This window comes from Neopsephotus bourkii, unplaced genomic scaffold (assembly GCF_033783945.1).
Source record: "Neopsephotus bourkii isolate Nb327-2 ecotype Australia unplaced genomic scaffold, CSIRO-AGI_Nbou_v1 NB_479, whole genome shotgun sequence".
Classification (NCBI taxonomy): Eukaryota; Metazoa; Chordata; class Aves; order Psittaciformes; family Psittacidae; genus Neopsephotus; species Neopsephotus bourkii.
Window position 1 is genome coordinate 919341 of NW_026900980.1, and position 22006 is coordinate 941346.

The window sequence follows — 22006 nt, forward strand, 5'->3', positions numbered from 1 at the left end:
ATTTAGAGGGTTCTTGTGTCAATAGGAGCCAAGGTTGCTGGCGTGTACTTCCTTCCACACCACTGGAGGATGCAGAATTTGATTTCAGGGACACCTGGCAGGGCAAGGAGTCTCTCCTGTGTTTCTGTTTATAGGGTGGGAACCTCCCATCATGCTGGCAGATGAAACGTGTGAGCACAGCTCGCCTCAGCTGGCGCTCAGCAAGGCAAGTCACACTGCCTGGCCCCCCAGATCCATAGCATTTAGATTTCATCCACCCGCCATATGAGTGAGGGGCATTTGATTGAAGGCTTTGTTTCAGCAGGTTGGGAAATCCACACGTGGTGGAGTGTGGCACAAACCCACGGAACCGCAGGGGAGCAGAAGGGGGTAGTGGCTCCTCCATTCTTGCTAAAAGAGGGTGCTGTGGCGGACTAGCAGTAGCACCATGTCACATACCAGAGGCTACGCAGCCAGGAGGGGAGGAAACACTGTTCTCACGCATCCATATCCTCAGGATAATCCAGTGTTACACAGCTCCAAGCACTGCTGCTGGCACTTGCCACCCTCCTCTCCCAAAGCTGCTGGCATTTAACTCCTTCCCAAAGCTGAGCACCTCAGTACTGCAGCACACATCCAGAGAAACAGCAAAATAATATGCAAGTATTATTCTAAACAACAGGGCTGGGAAGGACTAAAAGTTCCTATGTTAACCCCTCCAAATTATTGCTAAATTAATGCAGTAAAAACAGCAAGGCAACTGGGTCTCAGTTTTAAACTGGAATGCTGCTATTTGATCTTTAAGGTCCCTTCCAACTCTAACCATTCTATAATTCTAGGATTCTAGGATATTCTGCAGGTCACACCAGGCTCAATTAGAGTCCTTTAAGATCAGGGCAATGCCGTGGTACATACTATATGCCATCTACCCAGCAGCTGCAAATTACACCATCAGTGTATTGCCATATAAAAAGAGAAATGCTACAGTTAAAAAAGTATTAGTTCTTTTCTTTCCAGCTGATCGAAGCTCCTTTATTTGAGAAGAGTTTGACTTTGTTCATGTCTTGCTGCTCATGTGTGTTCAGGCTTCCAACACCTACAGGGGGCCTCCAGGAAATCTGGAGAGGTACTTTTTACAAGGATGTGTAGTGACAGGGCAAGGGGGAATGGCTTTAAGCAGAAGGAGGGTAGATTTAGGTTAACTACTATGAGAAAAATCTTTACTATGAGGGTGGTGAGGCACTGGCACAGGCTGCCAGAGAAGCTTTGGATGGCCGCTGCATCCCAGGCAGTGTTCAAGGCCAGGTTGGATGGGGCTTTGAGCAACCTGGTCTAGTGGAAGGTGTTCCTGACCATGGCAGGGAGGTTGGAACTGGATGAGCTTTAAGGTCCCAAACAAAAGCTACCAAAAACTGCTATAAAGTGGGAAAGAAAGAAAAAGAAAAAAAGAAAAAAAGAAAAAAAGAAAAAAAGAAAAAAAGAAAAAAAGAAAAAAAGAAAAAAAGAAAAAGAAAAAGAAAAAGAAAAAGAAAAAGAAAAAGAAAAAGGAAAAGGAAAGGGAAAGGGAAAGGGAAAGGGAAAGGGAAAGGGAAAGGGAAAGGGAAAGGAAAGGAAAGAAAGAAAAGGAAAGGAAGGAAGGAAGGAAGGAAGGAAGGAAGGAAGGAAGGAAGGAAGGAAGGAAGGAAGGAAGGAAGGAAGGAAGGAAGGAAAGAAGGAAGGAAGGAAGGAAGGAAGGAAGGAAGGAAGGAAGGAAGGAAGGAAGGAAGGAAGGAAGGAAGGAAGGAAGGAAGGAAGGAAGGAAGGAAGGAAGGAAGGAAGGAAGGAAGGAAGGAAGGAAGGAAGGAAGGAAGGAAGATCACTGAAATTCTGTGTCTTTGGTGGAAGGAAGGGCAGTGCTGTGGGAGAAATGGACCCAGATGACAGACTGGGGTCCAGATTTCCACAAAGGTGTAGTTCAGAGCTGCTGGCACCAAGAGGTTTGCTCACCACAGAAAAGAGGCAGAAAGCATGCCCTTGAGTTCACGGCAGCCATGCACCTTTTCCGCAGCAGTGAACTTGGAAACAGCAAGATAAACTCACAGAAGGTTTGGCTCAGCTTTGGGGGGTAGATGTAATTCAGCGGGCTTGGCTGCAGCTGGGTTTTTATGGACAGTTTTACTCTGCATGGATGTTAAAATACCTGTATTACTTTATAGCATGAAATGGCTTTGCCCTGACCACAGTGTTGTCTCTTTGTCTGCGCTCTCCAGTGTGCTGCGTACCTGCAGTCAGCCCAGGCACTGCCCTGCCCTTCAGCAATGCCTGCTTTTTTGTACTGTGTGAGCCAATGTCCATATATTTATAGGGCACACAATTCTGTTCCCTGCTTTATAGCATGTTATTATGAAGTAGACTGCCTGTATTGCTGCTCTTTTTTTCCTGCACCTTTTTCTTCACATCTTAGCGGTTATTTATTCGTAGTCCCTGACCAACTAGTCATCTTTATAGGGTTATCTGGAAAGGGTAAAGATCCTTATTTTTGACCAGAATTGTATGGATTCTGCCCCTTTCCCTCCCACAAATAGATAGCAAGCTTATGGCTATAGTGAGGTAGTGCAACTCCATACTGTCAGTTACTACTGACATAATCTAACTCAGTGCTAATTGCAGTACCAGTAGCCTTAGCTGCCATATCAATAGCACTGTTACAAGAGTAAAATGAGGCGTGATTCTAGCACTAGGCAAAAGGGTGATACCTGCATTCCTAGCTAGCCCCAGCCTGAAAGAACAGAACTGAACAGTTCACCAGTGGTGTAAAAAACATCCCATGCCCTGCTGCCCTTGTTTCAAACACCTTAATTGTAACGTAGCAGCACTCCACAGGGTGCCTGTGCAAGGTAAAGGACAACACGCAGCTGCCACTTGCTAAGAAAATGTTAACTGTACTAAAATCAGACAGGTCGTTGGAATGTGTAATACCCATTGTCACCTTTCCACTTTGTGTCTTTTGAAGCTTAAGATGCATTTGGAGAAATAGTCAGAAACAAATTTCTGAGCAGCCAACCAATTTCACCTGGCAGCTGCTGTATATAGCAATCTTTTCTGACCCACTCGTCTGCTGTACCACAGGTCCCTGCCGCTCTACAAATAGGGACTGGGGAAGATCTTTCTACTACTTTAGTATAATTCATGGGGAGGTTGAGGTGTCAGATGCTAGCCTCGCTTTGGCATCTCTGCTAATAGCATGTTCTACACTGTCATTTAGTACAATAGCAAACCCTAGGAAGTACAGGGAAATTCCACTGCCATATCCTGAAAGTAAATGGAAATATTGCTATGTCTGACCCATCTATATCTTGCAGCATTTTAGAAAAGCAACAGCAGCCCTTCATGAGCCCTGCAGACCTTACAGTGCAGCAAAAAGCTGTCATGCCTCTTTGGGTTAAGTTTAGTAAAGGTATATAATAGCATAGGCCATCCCAGACTGTTTTAATCTTCCTTTCAGTCTTAAAGACTGAACTTTTGCATGTTTAATTTAAAGATACTTGCCCCATGCGCAAAATCTGCTGCCAAAAGCACTAGTGTTTTTTCAAAGGGTAGTCCTCATATATGAATGAGCTGGGGCCCTGTGATCATTTTAATTGCTCCAACAGTGCTTGCAGCTAAAAGTAAAGCTGCCACCTTTCATGGCACACCAGACCTTTTCCGCTACCCCTAACGTTTAATGAAAATGGCTGTCAATGTTGCTCAGCCTGGGAGATTGATATAAATTCATGATCACAGCAGTTACTTGATTCTGTCAAAACTGGTGTATAGGCTGTACGATACTGTCCCATGGAGAGAAGAAAAATGTTTTTTCATGGTGGGAAGTGGTTTTGAATAAGTAAAAGTTTGTTGATGCCAAAACACTTACAGGAATTTCTTAGTTCCAGCTCTGATAGGCTGATTTGGGTTGAAAAACTCCAGCTGAAACCAGATCAAAGATTTTGACTGGGATCTCTTTGCAAGTCTCACACATGCACACACACAGAGTGATGCACACTCATGCCAATGTGTACACGTCTAGCTGCCAGAATCAAAATGGGCATTTCCACACCATTCTGCTTTCATGTAGTCCAGAGTTTTGGTCCAAAACTTACAAGATGATGTAGCCTCATCATCCTCCCTGCAGCCCTAGGGATAATGCCATGCAACAGCATGAAAAGAGTCCAGGAAAACCATCTACTTCCTCTGCTGGCTTTTCAAATGCTAAGGGCAGAAAGACTAAGGCAGACTGCCTGTGCCAGGTGGTCCCAAGGTCTTGTAGTTTGGTCTGGGCTTTGAACCCAGATCTTATAATGTAAATTTATCTTAATGAATATCAATCAGAAAAACAAGGAATGTGGAACCAGAATCCCCTTGTGCTGAAGATCCTGAGGCTGAGTATTGCTGCCCTTTGCATAAGCAATGGACACTCATCAGGGAGCTTGGTTTAGGCATAGAGGTGAGTGACATTGACTATTGAATATGAACTTAAAGTAGCAGTAATTAGCACATTAACAAAACGTGTATCACACTTTAGGACCAGTCTGTATGTGGACAGTTGTCAATACTTATTCAAAGCTATCTTTGTGGAGAGACCTACTTATCACATCTGTATGCCTTGTGCAACCCTTATGGTCTTGATACTACTGCACAAAGTAGGAGGCAGCTGAGAATATAACCTTCCCCTGCTGCCACCAGCAGCACTGGGAAACTATCCTGTCTCAGGGACTAATGGTGGTTTTAAAACGTGTTGGATGGAGGCTGAGCAGGAACTAGTCAACGTTTACTGTTTCCTGTTCTAATGAGTTGATGCTTTGCAGTCTCTGGCTCCTCTTCTTGGCATTAGGCTGGCAGGACAAGCTGAAGTCTTGGAGAGCTGAACCCACTGTGTTGCTTTAGGCTCACTGTCCTGGTATCTAAAGGATGACCAAATATGAATAGAAGTTTAAAGGTTTTGCAGGAAAATACAGTCCTGAACGCAGTTAGATTTCAGTTTCACCTACATATTCTCCCTGGATAAATTACGGGAGTTTTGAGTCAAGCAGGATCCAATCAGACATCAGGGGCTAAGTTCAAAATTATTGCAAAAGCACTTTATAAAGCAGATGTCTGTACCTCCATGAACAGTTGAATTATGGCTCTGCACTTGCCCACAGACACATGCAGAGTATTACTACCATCATAGATGTGTGTCCTGGGTTCAGCAGTAGCAGTCATTTTTCTCCTTCTTAGTAGCTGGTGCAGTGCTGTGGTTTTGACTTTTGGTCTGGGAACAGCTCTGATAACACCGATGGTTTTAGTTGTTGCTCCGTAATGTTTACTCTGACCAAGGACTTTCTGAGTCTCATGTTCTGCCAGGGAGGAGGGGAAGCTGGGAGGAAGCAGAGACAGGGCACCTGACCCAAACTAGCCAAAGGGGTATTCCATAACACAGCATGTCATGCCCAGTATATAAACTGGGGACAGTTACCCGGAAGGGCGAGATCACTCCTAGGGTTGGGCTGGGTATCGGTCGGCAGGTGGTGAGTGGTTGTATTCTCTTCCCTTGTTACTTCACTTATCATTATTATTATTGGTGGTAGCAGCAGTGATTTGTGCTATACCTTAGTTACTGGACTGCTCTTATCTCAACCCATGGGAGTTACATTCTTTCGATTCTCCTCCCCATCCCTCCAGGAGCGGGGGGAGGAAGGGGAGGGTGTGAGTGAGCGGCTGCGTGGTTCTGGGTTGCCAGCTGGGCTTAAACCACAACAGTTCTTTGTGGAGCCCAACGTGGGGCACAAAGTGTTGAGATAACAACAGATCTGACCGGAGTGTGTCTAATTGTACTTGTGATAAACATTCATTGTTTCGGATTAATAGTCATCACAATGCTGATTTATTGGCTCTCAAAGTTGTTGCTCTTGATCTCACAGTTTCAGCATGTCGTACCTTACTTACAGCCAGTATGTGCTGTTTTGGTGTTTATCAGCTGCGGGGGGCTTGGGCTAAGGTTCTTGTTTTGCTGTACTTTATGGTAATGACTTGTAATACAACAGACTCATTGATCATGAAACTGATCTGGCTTGCGTTTCCAGTGTGGTTATCACCTCTATACTTCGGGAGGTATAGAATGGAAGTGTTTAGCAATTACACATCTTTTTTTCCCCTTCTCAGGTGGTCAACCTATGAAGGAGACATTCCCCCAGCTCCCAGAAGGATGGGGTTGTATTCTTCACAACTGCTCACCACTTGCTGACTGATACCCAGCCTGACCTGAGCAGCGATCCAACCCTTCTGAGTAATTGCCCCCAGTTTATATACTGGGCATGCCGTGCTGTGGTATGGAATACCCCTTTGGCTAGTTTGGGTCAGGTGCCCTGTCTCCGCTTCCTCCTGGCTTCCCCTCCTCACTGCCAGAGCATGAGACTTCAGAAAGTCCTTGGTCAGAGTAAACATTACTGAGCAACAACTAGAAACACTGGTGTTACCAGCATTGTTCCCAGGCTGAAAGTCAAAACCACAGCACTGCACCAGCTACTAAGAAGGAGAAAATGACTGCTACTGCTGAACCCAGAACAATGTGATAACTTCTTTTGTCAAGAATGCATGTAGCTTAAGAACACCTCTCCATATACACCTCTTAAAAAGCACAAGGACAAAAAACCATAATCTGATTGCTGTGTATGGAGAAATCATTAAGGGGACTTATGACTAGTTAACTCCTTGTACCCATCTGTGCTTTAAATATTCTAATCATCTATGAAATGCAGTGGGAATGTCTCAAATATGGCTACATCTCCACTAAAAAGCCGAATAGCAAAAAGCAGCTCATTTTACAGAAGACACCAAACAAACCTGAAAACAATGTTCTGTCATTTTAGGTCATGACTAGGTTCAAACGTGCAGTGTAGGGGTGACATCCCAGTCTCTAATTATTTCCACCTGCAGCTACCCAATCTGTTGCAGCTTTGAATACATAAAAGCATAATCAGGAGTTATATGACAGTATGAAGTTTCAAGGCATCTGCACTAAGTCAGAATAAGACTGAACTCCATAAATTTAATAAATGATGAGCTTATTATTAGGTACCATGCCTTATGTGAGCAATTTCATCCAGTGTGTGGGAATAGGGTATAGTAAGAGAAAGAAATGCTAAAAGGTAAAAATAATAAGGTTTGCTTGCTGTAGGTCTTTCTAACTCCAACAACAAAAGCAATTAAAGTGCATCAATCAGGTCTTTTTTCTGTGATAGGGATGTTCTCCAGTGTTTTTAACAGCTTGCAAATTCCTATGACTATAATCAGCTTGATCCCACTGTGCTCCCTGTCAGATACCACAATGGCTATAATCTGGCACCTGCTTGGTACAAAGCTTGGAAGTGAGGCTGGGTGCCCACAGAATGAAAATTAAGTGTGTTCACTGCAGAGGGGGAGGATCAGTGAGAATTTAGGAACACTGGTGACAGCCTTTTTTCTTCTCTCACAGCAAGAGAGTCCTGACTACGACAGATCAGAAAATGCTGCTATTGTTCTGCCTTAAACCTCCCTCTTCCAGATGCAGAATTTCACTTCCAGAAGCATCCAGCATGGGGATGTGTTCCAAATAAAATCAGCTACCTCCATCTGTCTCTTCTGGACTACCCAGCTCGCCTCATTGTCAGATTGTTCATAAAGCAACACTTTCTCGCCTTGACCAGTTTGAACTTCATCTTCCTTGTGCTTTACATAGCTACATCACCTAGGAAAGCAGTGGGTTTAGATAACCTAAGCTTTTTTTGTTCTTCTAAATTCTCTGTTTTTCCTCAGTGCAGAATTCAGTGAATCCCATCGACCTGGAACTGCCCCAGGTGGATTTTTCCATAGAAAACCAGCCCCGGATGCTGATTGTTCTGCCTGGTAAACTACTGTAGTGTTTCTGATAGAGATCTCTTTGCAACACTATAGAAATCCTTCATCAGTTTAGTAAAATAAAAGGACCTATATTAAAACTTCATTCATACAAAAAAAAAGCATTTTCTCACGGTCTGTGTTGTCTTTGAAATTCTCTGTTAGAACTGGAAACTGTTAAATAGCAGTCTCCATTGCTGCCTAGCTAGACATAAACCGACCCGTGCATTGGATCCTCTCCTAACACAGCGTACAAGCTTTGATTCATGAAAACTGAGATGAAAAGAAGGAGAAGTGATTTATAACACTAAATAATCTACATATTTCTTCAAGTGTTGTTATGCCAGTTTGTAAGACACAAAGATACTGAGCAGCTTAGCTGTTCTTGTCCAGTTGGGAAGAGCCTAAAGTGCTGTGGGCTCTCTTGGAAAGAGATAATAATAATGAGGAGGCCTGTCAGCTTCACAGCCAGAGATGCTATGAGAAGTCAGGAGCTACTGGCTCCCAATGGTGGCCATGGCTCACCTCCCTTTTAACAGAGCCCTGAATTGTCAGGGTCTAAAAAAAGTGGAACAGCCCAGAATGATTGTATCAGGCTAAAAGAAGGAAGAAGAATGGGGTTTATCTGTAGGTCAGATCACACACTTGCCTTTGATATGGGATACTTGGTGTGTGAACTGCCACTGCCCAGTATTTCATCCTCCTGGAATGGAGACAGTAGCTTGGTTGAGAGCATTTTCCTGCTGAGCAGAGAAACCAGCACTGGCAGGTCCAAAAGCCTTCAGGGCTGCAAATGAGGGGGACAGGCAGGTCTGTCACAGCACTGCCAACACATCTGCATCTTGTTAACACCTTCCAATTAAGCTGGTATTCCTCTCACCTGCACTTAGCTACCCAAAAATGAGGTGTATAGTCCATGTTAGCAGGCTAGATTCCTTTTAAAATCACTGAAGAGAAGGTCCATGTTCTTCCCAAATCCAGTCCAACACCATCCTGAGGGATATATGGATACTGTGAAGATTGCAGGAGCAAGTCCATTCTACCTATGTTTCTTGACACCAGGATATGAATTTATAATCCGTCACAGTGAGAGCAGAAACAGACAGCATCTGCTAAAAGCTACCCAAGCATGAATATCAACATACAGAAATTTCAGTGCTGCAGATTTCAGTTCTATTCACATACTAAGATTGATAATGGAAAAAATTCTTACCATTAAAAAGGGTGTTATTATGACAAAGCTTTATAAGATACAGACAGGTGAAATGAACAGTGAACTAACATTGAGTTGAGAGTCAATCCACAGGAAAATATGGAAATTACTGAAATCCTGTCTGTGGTCATGATTCAAAGCAGTTTGCCCATGTCTTTCTGGGGAAGCATTTCCATTACTGTAATAAATGCTCTATGTTTTGACAATACTCTTTCTAATTATGGTGAAACAGTATCAGAGGTTGTGCAGATTGAATCTAATGCTATCTAGCAGGCAGTGGAACAAATACCAAAGGAAGCAGCAGCAACATTTAAGCCAGGATGAATAAAGCATGGAAGTATGTGTCTCTGTTTTAGTTTGGAGCAGGGGCCTTCCCCAGCACAACCACCATCCTGCAGCTGCAATTCCTCAGTGCTGGGAAAGAGCAGCTCCAAGGAGAGCCTGTAAACCCCAGCCCAGCTTCAGGCTGGCCTGCAACTGTCAAAAGTGAAGGGTTGTCAAAAGTCAGGTTTGTGCCTGGGTCTCCAGCACTCCAAAGAAGCACATGGATCCAATAAGGGAGATGCCAGTGCCCATTCTGCTGCAGCTCAGTAGATGATTCCTTCTGGTTCCAGCAGCAAGTATTTCTTCATGGACAGGGGGATGGAGAGCAAAGGAACGCTTCTGTGGCACCTTTCTGACAGTATTGCCCGAATAGCACATCTGCATAAATGCATGAGTGACCGTGGTGAGTTGCTGCACACAGTGAACAGAGAATCATAGAAATCCTTGTGCCGCTGTAAAAGAACACAGGCTTGTTTTAGGGCAATAATGCTGTTTTCCTTTCCCCAGCCCACATGCAGCCCTTGGCAGAACAAGGTAAAAAGCACAACCATCCTGCTGCTTGGAGGTACATCAAGCACTAGGGACTTGGTTTAATCAAAAGCTTGTACAAAATTCTTATGCTTGCCTCAAAGATTTAGTGTTAAGTTAAAGACCACAATGAAATCTTTAGGTTTTGTATGTCTTATATCCAATAGTTGGAGGTGGGGGTTCCTCCGTGGTGTTAGTGCTGACCTGAATGCGCAGGGTCAGTGCCCGTGGATGAGTTAATCCTCTAAACCTCACTGTAGGCAGTGAGGCACTGTAATGCCAGCATTACTGATGAGTTTTATGGGGCTGTGAACGTCAAAGTACCTTTGGTGTTACTCATTGCCTCAGCAGCCTTTTAGAGTAAATAAAATTGCATTCCCACAAGGAGAAAAGTGCAGATGCTTGCAAATGATGTTGAAATCAAAGCAGCAAACAGTAAATATGTGTGGCTGTATGTGACTTGATCTTATTTTATAATCTTGCTACCTGACAGATCTGGTCACACATATTTTCTGATACATCTTATGAATGAAAAAGTATGGATTATTGTCAACAAAAAGTTTTCTTTAATTTTGTGTCAAATTCAGCAAATAGCTTTGACAAGTAAAATGAAAATCTCAACAAAGAAGTCGAGCAACTGTGGACTTTTCCAAATAGGAATTTTCCAATATTTCAGATTCATTTTTTTGTCTGAAGACAAATTATTGTTGTTGTTGTTGTTGTTGTGATTAAGGTGAAAACAAGACATTTAACTTCCAATTTTGTGTTCCCCAGAATTTCTTTTCTTTTCTTGTCTTGTCTTTTTTATTTTTTATAAATCTGACTCCCCAAAGCCTCATAGTTCCTCAGGTGACATAAGTCTGCGTTATAATATGGATGGAGTTCCCTAAACGTCACTGGAAATGTATCAGAGATATTGGTTCACGTAACTTCAGCACTGATTTGAAAATCTCGGAAAAGCCTGGTATGAATAAAAAAGTAGGTTTAAGCTGGAATACTGGGACTATGAGGATTTCTGAATTAAAGGGATAATTATGTAAAAGTGTGAAGTTTGTCCCACAGTTTTGCCTTTTGACAGCAAACATCTTTTCCTCTTTGATCTCTTATTTTTCATTTAAATTCTCTCTTGTACTTGCTGCTAACCAGTCCTGCTTACAGAAACCCAACCCATGCAACAGAACCTAAAGGTACATGGTCATACCCATCTAACATGGTACTTCTACAGCATTTGCTGATGTAAGAAAAAATATAAATATACAGATCAGAAGAAAGACCAGTGGCAGCCAGAACCTTTGCACTTGCTGAGCTCTGGGACTGCTGAGCCCTGCACCACTGCTGACAGAGGGTGTCCATAGAATAATGGTGCAATGAAAATTTCTCACATCCTTTGTGAGTGAGTGATATGCTTATGTCAAGTGAGTGGCATTAAATGAGCGAGTCCTCAACTCTCTGAGGTGCTCTTGTCTTTCAAAGGCATTCTCACCTTTCTGTGGTGGAATATGGAGAATGCAAATAACGAGCTTGGATTTTACTTGGTTGCAACTACTTAAGAGCTTACCTCAAAGACGTCATCAGGTATGGCTGCTTTCCACTTCGATGTTGATTTGATATGCTCGTAGGTATTGACAACAACCTCCACAGCTCTGGGGTGGGAATGACAGGCTTGTAGCACCTATAGGAAGGATGGATAGAGACTGAGTACCACCAAGGAGCAGGGGCTAGCCTGGATACTTGCATTGTGCAGTTGCATAGTGAGGCAGACACTGGCAAAGAATTGCAAGCAGATAAGGTTGGAGATACAAACGACACAAGCCCTGTCTACACTAAGTGTAAATACAGCAAGAAACCCCAGTGAACCCTGGTTTAACACCATACAGAAGTACTGACTTAGGTCTCCTGAGCAGTATAGGTTGCTGACATTGTGTGCTTCATTACCCAGATCCAGAGATAACTTGTTCATAGCTGGGTTGAGTGACTCAACACCAGACAAAGCCATGCACAAAGTCCTTGCTTCAGGTCATGCAGCCCAGGAACAGAAAAAATCCCATCATATGAATCAAAAATGCATTGTTACAGGAAAATTTAAAAGAAGACTGGGAGATAACACAGCTCAGAAGTAAGGCTTCCAAGCCACACAAGGCCCTGAAACAACTGCTCTGCCCAGTAACTTTAGCCCAGTAGGGAAAAAACACCGAGTGTATTGTCACTCACATTCAGGGAATATCAGTTTGCATTTTCGCACCATACAATGCACAGTTTTGTCTGACGTGGTCACCAGGCTTTCACAAGCAAAACTGCAGAACATCTCTCTGGGATAAATATCATCCTGCATATTTTACAGGTGGGCAAATGGTGGTTTGGAGGGGACACCCACTCCATGCAATAGGCGAAAGGTGGTGGCAGCAGGAGGACACCCCAGACCTGGTTCTCAAACAAGCTCTAGGGGACTAAGCATTGCTCTGTTACAGATAGGGCAGCTCATACTGCACTTAAGAGGGCACAACCCAAAAGTCTGGTGTTTTATTCAAAGGTTTCTGGTTGCCCAGCTTGTTAAAACTACATATGCAGCGGAGGAGATACAAAATGTTGCTCAGGGCACTGGAAAATGGACAATAAGTCCTGACAACAGCAAGCTTGCTTAGTTGTCTGATATCAGACTGTCAGCTACTTCTGTCAGTGCCTTGGGCTTTGCAGATGTTTAGAAGTGCTCTGGGAGGGATCCTGAAGTTTATTTATTTATTTATTCATCTTTTCCATCAACTCTGAGCCCAGGCCCAGCATTTCCCCTTAATTTCTGATATATCCTAGGAATAAGACAAAGCTTTGCTGAAATAGATTTGAATAGATTTTTAAAGGTCAGAAGTGACAAACTGAATCAGCTATTCTGATCTCCAACCTTTGGTGGAGGCCATGAAATACATATTTCGTGTAACTGAGTTAAGCCTGTGTGAAGCCGGGTTTGACAAAGACATACAGGTTTTCTGAAATGAGAAAGTGAATCAGCTCTGAAAAATTAGGGTTGAACCAGCATTTAGAGCTTGGGATGTCAGTCTGGTTAGGAATAAAAATGGGATCTGGGTCTGGGTTTTGGAATTGGCAACTATAATTTCACTTCAGTTAAATGACACCACTCTTAACAACAGGCTGCTTCACAAGGTTTTGGCCTTTCTGGGCCCCAAGTTTACATGACTCCAGCAGATCCAGAGAGCACCAAACCCTGAAGTTTGGATCTCTCATCACATTCCTGTTGAAGACATCACCTCTCTCCATATCCCTACTGTTCAAAGCCATCCTTAACCTTGTGGAATTGCAGAGGATATATCCTAGCTGCGCCATGGTTCAGTAGCAGCTGGTAGCAGATGTCAGGCTGGGCAGCTGGCCGCACAGATGTCACTTTTATGATATACTGTAGGGGTGCACAGCCATTGACATCCATGATGTTTGCTTCTGCTCCTGCCTCCAGTAGCATATGCAGCAGGACATGATCACAGTTCCAGGCAGCTTTGTGGAGTGGTGATTTGAAATCCTCATCACGAGTGTTCACTTCAGCTTTATAGTCTAAAAGCATCCGACAGATTAGGTGATGATCCGGGCTGTATATCTGATCTTTATAGTGAAGGGCCCAATAGGCGGCACAGGCCAGGGGAGTCTCCATGTAGGCATTAAGAGAATCAATTTGTGCTCCTTGTTCCATGTAAAAGGCCACAAGCTCTGGGACACCCAAACGTGCAACAATGTGTAGAGGAGTCTCCTCATCTTGGTTGTTTGTTTTTATGTTCACATTTGCTCCTGCAAAAGCAAGATGATGGGAGAAAATTAAGGCAATGAAATCCTGGTTTAGCTGTGTCTCTGCTTGAGTCCTGCTACCTGAGGAGAAGGTGAGGATGGGCAACTGGCAGGAAAGACACACATGGAAATGGACATAGCTAGGGATATGGATTCTGCATTTCTTATGTCTCCAGAAAAACTTTAGAAACTTCAGGTTCTTGGATCCAGCTTCAAATGCGAGAGCTTGGTCTAGAGCTGGCAGAAGACCTTATCTGAGCAGTCTATTTTGGAGCATGAAGGCCCAAATCTCTGCATAAAATGTTTGGGGTTTTTTCCTACGAATTAAGAGCTGAAGGAAAAAGGAGACCTTTACTCCTGCTCCAGAGCTGTTTCCTGAAGCACCTCGGTAACTGCACACCTGGAAGAAAGGACATTTTATGGTAGACCCGTAGATGATGTAAAAACTCCATTGCCGAGACCCCCGTCTTTGGTCTGGCTGCTGTTTCCCAGCGGCTCGGAGGGGGCACTGGTGGGACGGCGGTGCCTGCGCCGAGCGGCTGCCGCCGCTGAGCCAACAGCACCATCTGCTGAGCACTGCGGCGGGGCACGGCCGCGGCCGTCGCTCCCCCTGCCTGCCGCCGCCAGCTGCGCGCCTCTGCCCTTAAGAAATGCAAATAACTGCAGGAATAATCATAGAGTCACAGAACGGTTTGGGTTGGAAGGGACCTTAAAGCTCATCCAGTTCCAACCCCTCTGTCACAGGCAGGGACACCTTCCACTAGACCAGGTTGCTCAAAGCCCCCGCCATCCTGTCCTTGAACACTGCCAGAGATGGGGAATCCTGTAACACTGAACAGTGCTTTTTAGGAAAGAAGTAAAGCTGGAGAGAGCCTACTCCCCAGGCAAAGCAGGACCATTGGCAGTGTACAGCAGCAGCGGGCCAGAAGGCTAGAGGAGGGTGAGGGGCTTCTTCCGAGGTGGAGGGTGCTGAAGGTGACACGGTGAAGAAGGGCTCCTTCAACCTGGGGCCCTGGCAAACCATTAGTAACGTACTCATGCAAAATCAAATGCTCACTGTATGGCCAGCCCTCTTCTCTTCAGGCTGATGAAAGCCTTCACACACCCAAACTTACACTAAGACTAAAGACTGGGAGGAAGGAGGAGTCAGAAATTGCTTTTGGGATGGAATTACTAACGATGTTAAACCATGTTGCGTGTTAAGTGGTGTTAATTGTCCATGAGAGTATTGGCAATCTAAGTTTGGAGATGGTAAACGAACATGGGATCAGTATTGTTTGGCTGGTGAGTTGCTCAAACCAGAAGTGGTTAAACTGCATTTACCTGAATTGACCCAGTGTGACACCACAGCATGGACATGGCAGGGTGGGAGATGTGTCTTGAAGACTTTGTTGCAGGGACATTGAACAAGCCCCTGCTTTGGCTGTTGGGTGGTGCTGCCATGTGAATGTGCACCCTGCCACATTGTGCTCCAGACCGGTCCCATGTTGTGTGAAGTCTCCATATGTGGCTGTTATGGGAATTCAAGTTTATTGAGTGCTTTGGGATGAAGGGTGGTTTGTAAAGTATTATTATTCTGTTGTTGATGAGTGGGTGGAGAAAGCCTACAGCATACATCCTTCCATTTGCATTCATCATATGCTACAATTTATAAGAGTACATTTGACTTTTAAGCCTTTCCATGGTAGAAAACTCAACTCCTGCTGTCAGGACTGTTTGCTTTGGGCACAAAACAACTGGCAGCATTTATTTTCCTTTCTATCAAACAAAATAATATGTAACTTTCGAGCAGAAGAAAAGTGACATGGCTATTCATCTGGGACTGCAGATTGCCTTGCCCACAAAGCATACTTTGGGGCTCTGCATCTCAGTAAAAGCCTTCAATAACAACATATGTAGCAAAAACCCCCAAACAAAACCATTTGTATTTGCCATGGCACAGTGTGATAAATAGGGAAATCTCTCTTTTTATAACTCAAGACTTGAACTGCCTGACTTTGCTGTACCTTTTATGACTGTTACTGTGCCCTGAGTCAGCATCCTTGCATTAAGGAAATAGTGTAAGACACCAATATGTTTATCAAGGAATTACATGTATTCATAGTTTCATTTGTTATGGATGACCATACCTATATTTACCTTTTATTTCCCCACACCCCCCCCGCCCCCCCATCCCTGCACAGATGGAGGACTTTGGCTACTGACACATGAAAAGACAGTATGAAAAAATGCATCCAGTTTTTCCAGGCCAGGTCTCAAGAAAAACAAGTGTTTAGAATAATTTTACTGAGATCAAGGAAATTTGAACAAGAAAAAAGAGGAGAGGGGCACACTTTCGTGTGAAAACATCTTAGTAGTTTTCACTGAGATGAAGAAGACAGGAATAAAACAGAGAAATAGAAACTCCCTGTTTCAGAGGAGCTCTTCTGTTGAGGGACTGACCAGGCAGTGGGCTGGAGGCACTGAAGTGGGAAATTGATCCTGGACTAAGGGCCGGTGGCCAGGGAGAGGGAAGGAGAAATGGGGCTAGGAATTAGAATGGGAGAAACTTCCTCTGATCAAAGAGACAGAGAAAAGGAGTCTAAGATGAGGACATGGGTCAGCTGCACATAGAAAGGATAATTACACATGTCCTTTGACAAATTGGCTCCTAAGAGAAACCACACATCATGCCCACCATCTCTAGCCGTGCCATGAGAGATGCTGCAGAGCTTTACCTTACCTCTCAAAATGAGCTGCTGGGCACAGGGCATGGATGTTCGTGTTGTACAGAAGTGCAAGGGTGCCAGCCCACTCATTGAAAAGCAGTTCAGCTTAGCTCCATGGTTGCAAAGGATCTTGAGACACTCAACATTTGCCATTTCACATGCTATGTGGATTGCAGCTTTTCCATTAGGCCGGCAGTTGATTGTAGCTTTGTGATTGAGGAGAACCAAAAGACTCTCCAGATGTCCATACATGACAGCTAGATGAAGTCCAGTTGCCCAAGATATTTTCAGTTTGTAGCTAGGCAGCCAGTACCCTGTACAAAGCAAAAGTGTGTTACCATCCTTGGCACAGACTTGACTTTGGGCTATCCACCTACTGAGAAGAATTCAGGAGGAAGGAAGAGTTGAAGTTTTGCTTTAACTTACTGTAATTTCACCAGCTACAGCATAGTGCACACAAAGTTGTCTCAAGCAAAACTTCATTTTCATTAAGCACTTGAACTATGTGTGCCAAATAGCTTGCCTTTTGGGGGGTAATTCCCATCTACATGTACTCTGAAAGAAACTTTTGTTTTTCTTGTGACCTGTGTAAACTGAAAAGATTAAAAAAAAGATGCTTAGAGGATTTGAAATGCCATCAGCTAAAATATATGCAGGAAATGGGATCTTCAGCATGCCAAAAGCTGAACAAAGATGGCGTTGGAATAAGAAGGCATCATTTACTTAGGCCAGTGACTCAACATATAGTTCATCCTATGGTTTCTGTGTGGGAGACAGAGTCTTGCATATCAGGAGCTGGATTCAGACCTCCAGTGATGTATTGCACACAGATGACCCCAGCAATGTGGCTGCAGCTGTATCACAGACCTCCTGCCAGCTGCTGCCCCTGAAGAGCATGAAGTGAGGAATTTGGATGCTGTTTTAAATTAGGTCGAAGAGTCAAATAGAAGCAGCGACACTTCAGCGTGAAATTTGGCTCCAAAAATGTCACAATTATCTTTTTCTTTTTACTTAGAAACAGGTGTAAAACCAATATATATTTGTTCCCAAAAGAGGACTATATGCTTAATGACTGCACAGAGACAGTCTCAGAAGTGATTACTATATTAATTTGCTAAAAAAAAAACCCCAAAACACAATAATAATGTGCAGAAGGGCAGGAGAAATCTGAACGGTCTTATTTTCTTTCTTTTTTATTTTTTATTTTTTTTTAGCTACAGCAGCTGCATCTTAGCTAGAATGTGCCTATAAAATTTTCTGGGTTTATCTATTTCTCCTTGGAGGGGTGAGAAACTGTCTACAGACCATGGCGTCCACTTTAGGACTGAATTTTGGGGACTACCAAACTCAGTCCCCAAGGAACCCATGCTTTGAATAGCGACAGCAGGCAGTCCTGGGGCACCTGAGTGCCCAAGAAGGGGAACAGCCTCCTCTACAGCCACTCAACCCCCTCTCAACACACTGACTATGCAGTTCACACTGCAGCTCCAGTAAGACAACCTTTTTGACATATGCCCCCAAACTGGGCACAAAATAGGTGGGCTACATCCCAGAATCTATGCACATAGCAGAGCAAGTTTCTTGAACCACCTCTCTATCTGAATTCACATGTCGTAGTCCCCCTTGTTACTGGCAAGCTGTGGACCATTGCTGGCTTATCCCTCATAGAGCTAGGCCTCACATTTATGGCCAGATGTTAGCCATAACACCAGGAAAGTGGTCCTCATAAGCCAAGTTATCACTTTATATAGCCACAATATTCCTGCCAGAGACCACCATTTATTTCCTTTGCCTCTGCTGGTGCAGGCGAGCTGTGATCTGACATGCTGAGTGAGCACCTCCTATGTCCTCTGCCCAAACCTGCAGACATCTCTGAGCCTACAGGGACAGGGACCAGGCACTGAACAGGAAGCAAACATGGGCTCCAAGGGAGGGCTCATTCAGCTTGCCTGTTTCTTTGGTTAGAAACACAAAAAAGCTATGGTACATGATGCATGCAAGATCAGTGTCCTTGGGAGCTCCCAGACTTTTTGGAAGAGAGGAAGCAAAGCCACTCTGTCACCCATGGCATCTCTTGTCCATGTTGTTGCTTAAGGGCTACGGCAAAGCTCTGGCTGGCTGAAAGATGAGAAGATGGGCTTAATTTTTCTCCCCATTTCCTCCTCAAGGAAATTCCGTTCTTATATCACACTTATCTAGTGTGATCCAAACTTACCTAGGATTCAGAACAAAAATTTGCACAAGACTTGATATGGTGCCTCCTGCCTTTCAGACAAAGTGAATATACTGCTGTGATTTAGGCCATAAGGTGCATTTACCACTCTATTTTTTGGAGAAAGGAGACACTCCTCCAAAAGAGACAGGTTAATGATTACAGTCAAACGATCTACAATTTAAAACCTATACATTCATCCTGTAGTCTCAAACCACAATGAGAATTCATCTCAGCCTGCTGAGGACAGAAGAAAAGGTCCTTTAAGATATATTCATCACTGTGTGGCTTAGTTCAGACAGTCCCCAAGGGAAGTACATTGTGACTGCATCATCCTCATCCTAATGAAATCAAATGAACAAGAGCCATCATTAAGTTAGAGGCAAACACAGAAAATGAGAAGAGGTGGGATGCTGTCCTTTCTTTATGCCACAGACAAGGAAGTGCATTTGCTGTGCTGCTGGCACTGGGGGCATTTATCTTCACATATGATTAACTTCTGGCAGAGGCTGATCATTACTGCATTCTACTATGCTAGCAAGTAGGTCATGAAGTATGTTGATTTTAGCAGAGAGCAAACTTTGTTTATTGCTTTAAGTTGTAAGTTTTTGGAAACTCAGCCAGTGTCTGGCTGAGAACTGGTTTGGGGTTTCCACACTCCAGAACAGATGCCTTTCCTGGTTGTGTTTTTCCAGATGATTTTTCTGTTTTGATAAATTAGTACATCATCATTTTCTGTCACTTTGAAAAATAAATCTCCTCCCATCCAGCAATATCCAGGGTCCACAGGGTTTCATTGCCTCTCCTGAGCTAGGGAGAACTCACTGTACTACTACTGTAAATTGAGAATGGAAGACACTGAATTTTTATATTTCTAAATCATCTGTATATGTGACTGGCTACATGGAAGAAATGAATATACCACGCCTGGCCCGCATGGGTCTATTCTGGGCTTTGCAACTGAGTTCTCTGTGAGCAAACAGAAAAAGACTCCTCTTTCTGGACTCCCCTGGAGCTGCAGCAGCTGCCTCAGTGGCACAGAGGCTCCGGCTGCTCTCTGGCCTCCCATCCACCACATCTGGTGGGTACAGCTGATAAGCTCCCCTGCTGCAGCGACTGCAGCTGTATGAACCGAGACATTACTGCCTGTGAATCAGCTTACCCTGCAGCTTCAGGAGAGAGAAAAGGCCAGTTTCTTAAAAACCACTCAAACCCACCTACTTCCTGGCTGGTGAATACGGCCTCATTTACCTTGTTTGTAGGATGCCAGAATCAGGTTTTCATCTTCCACTTCAAACACTGTGTCCACGTCTATTTTCTTTTGGCTCAAGAGCTCTTCTAGTGTTTCAAAGTCATTGCACTTCAGGGCTTCAAGAAAAGCCTTTTTCACCAACTTTGCAGCTTCAGCTCGAGTAAGTCTTCTCTCCGTATTCTCTTCCTCCTTGTAGGTCTCCTCCAGATCCATTTCCAAACGTATTTGTGCTGTGAAGAGGGATACACTGAGGTCCCTATAGCACAGTTGCATGCTGAAGTTCCCAAAGACCTGAAGGTAATTTTATCACTCAGTCATGCTGATCTGCTTGTTCTATTTATATGAGGAGCAAAATGCCACTCTTAGATATCACCACACTCTTTTTGTGAAAGCGAGGACAGACACACTAGCAATAACACCACAATAAGAGTTATTTCCATGGGCTTTAAGCACATTAAGCTTCATTAACCACATGGTTACCCTCTGCTCCTGCCATGCACTTACATTAAAAGGCATTAGCCCTGGGTGTTTTTTCTCCACTGGAGAAGCACTCACATTGCCTTTCATAGGTACCATTGCTGATTTATTGACTGCAATGGAATGTGATGCTCTGCCTGCAGATGCCTTTTAACTAGCGCATTTCAGAAAAAAGAAACTAAAAATCCTCCAGGCACATTTCCTATGGGAGGTACCCCACCCTTCCCCAGGACAGCATTCCACATGCTAGCCCTGGTTTCATTCCTCCAGCCAACAGGTAGGACTCCACAGGACCCCCCCACAGGTCTCACAAGTAAAGCCCCATGGGAGCATCATGTTGATCTAGCCTTGTTGCCTTAATACCCTGAGCAGCAGGATTTCCTTAGTTTGCTCAGGGGTTGCAAGCAGTGCTCCTAGGAAGAAGTGCTGGGATGGGGGGGGGGGGGGTGTGTGGTGTGCAGAGCTGTACAGCCATGTTGGGGTGGAGGATCTCACACACCGCAGGGGGCTTACATATGAATTAGGTGCAAGCACAGGACGCTGCATGGGTCCATAGGGTCTTCTCCTTCCTCTGCCCACCCTTCATCAAAACTGAGATCTTCTCTCTCATAACTGCATCACCCACTGAACACTTCTCCCTCCCTCCCTTTCCTTGCTGCCTGTCCTGTGCTGACAGTAGTCTGTGAAGATGCAAATCCACACATGGCTAGCATGAGCTTCTGCCATGTGTCATGTACAAGTGGTTCACACCTGCACCCACCTGAGCTGCCGGATAAGACAGTAGCTAGAAGGAGACTATCGACCCTTCATTTTAATCACCCAGTGTTGTGATTTAAGCCCAGCTGGCATCTCAGAACCACGCAGCTGCTCACTCACTCCCCCCCTTTCTTTCTCCCCTGGCTCCTGGAGGGATGGGGAGGAGAATCAGAAGAATGTAACTCCCTCGGGTTGAGATAAGAACAGTTCAGTAACTAAGGTATAACACAAACCACTGCTGCTACCATCAATGATAATAGTGATAAGGGAAACAACAAGGGAAGAGAATACAACCGCTCACCACCCACCGACCGATACCCAGCCTGACCCAAGCAGTGATCCAGCCCTTCTGGGCAACTGCCCCCAGTTTTACCTCCTGGGCATGCCGTGCTGTGGTATGGAATACCCCTTTGGCTAGTTCGGGTCAGGTGTCCTGTCTCTGCCTCCTGCTGGCTTCCCGTCCTCCCTGGCAGAGCATGAGACTCAGAAAGTCCTTGGCCAGAGTAACCATTACTGAGCAGCAACTAAAACCATCGGTGTTATCGGTGCTGTTCCCAGACTGAAAGTCAAAACCACAGCACTGCACCAGCTACTAAGAAGGAGAAAAATGACTGCTACTGCTGAACCCAGGACACCCAACAAAGCAGGTGCCACCACAGCCATTAAGAAGAAATTTATATTCATATTCATCCTTCCTGGGAGTTTGGATGCCAAGTGGGCTGATGGGGAAGAGTGAGCCAGGTGATACTGGAAATCAGAGTAAACTGTGTGTTCATAGGGCCAGGCTTCTCGAGCAGACCTATGAGGATGGGGTGGGTCCCCTGCCCATGGAAATGCACACCACCTCTCTCCTAGAACCGGTGTTCAGCAAATGTAACTCCAACTCATGCTTTAAAAAA

General features: G+C 44.5%; 1 protein-coding gene across 2 annotated transcripts; it reads right to left on the reverse strand.

Moving 5' to 3' along the window:
- Nucleotides 1-3940: 3940 nt before the first annotated feature.
- On the reverse strand, nt 3941-20087 carry ASB4 (ankyrin repeat and SOCS box containing 4). Of its 2 annotated transcripts, XM_061350023.1 has the most exons (5): nt 19874-20087; nt 16425-16724; nt 13215-13705; nt 11475-11588; nt 8362-9840 (listed from the first exon to the last, which is right to left on the reverse strand). In XM_061350023.1, exons 1-5 carry the CDS (start codon nt 20085-20087, stop codon nt 9652-9654), a joined length of 1308 nt encoding a protein of 435 aa, XP_061206007.1. In that variant the 3' UTR covers nt 8362-9651. The 2 variants fall into 2 exon arrangements, 1 of the variants encoding a protein (XP_061206007.1); XR_009724961.1 differs by lacking the exons at nt 8362-9840; nt 13215-13705; nt 16425-16724; nt 19874-20087 and adding an exon at nt 3941-4898 and having other exon boundaries at nt 11475-11593.
- Nucleotides 20088-22006: the final 1919 nt, after the last annotated feature.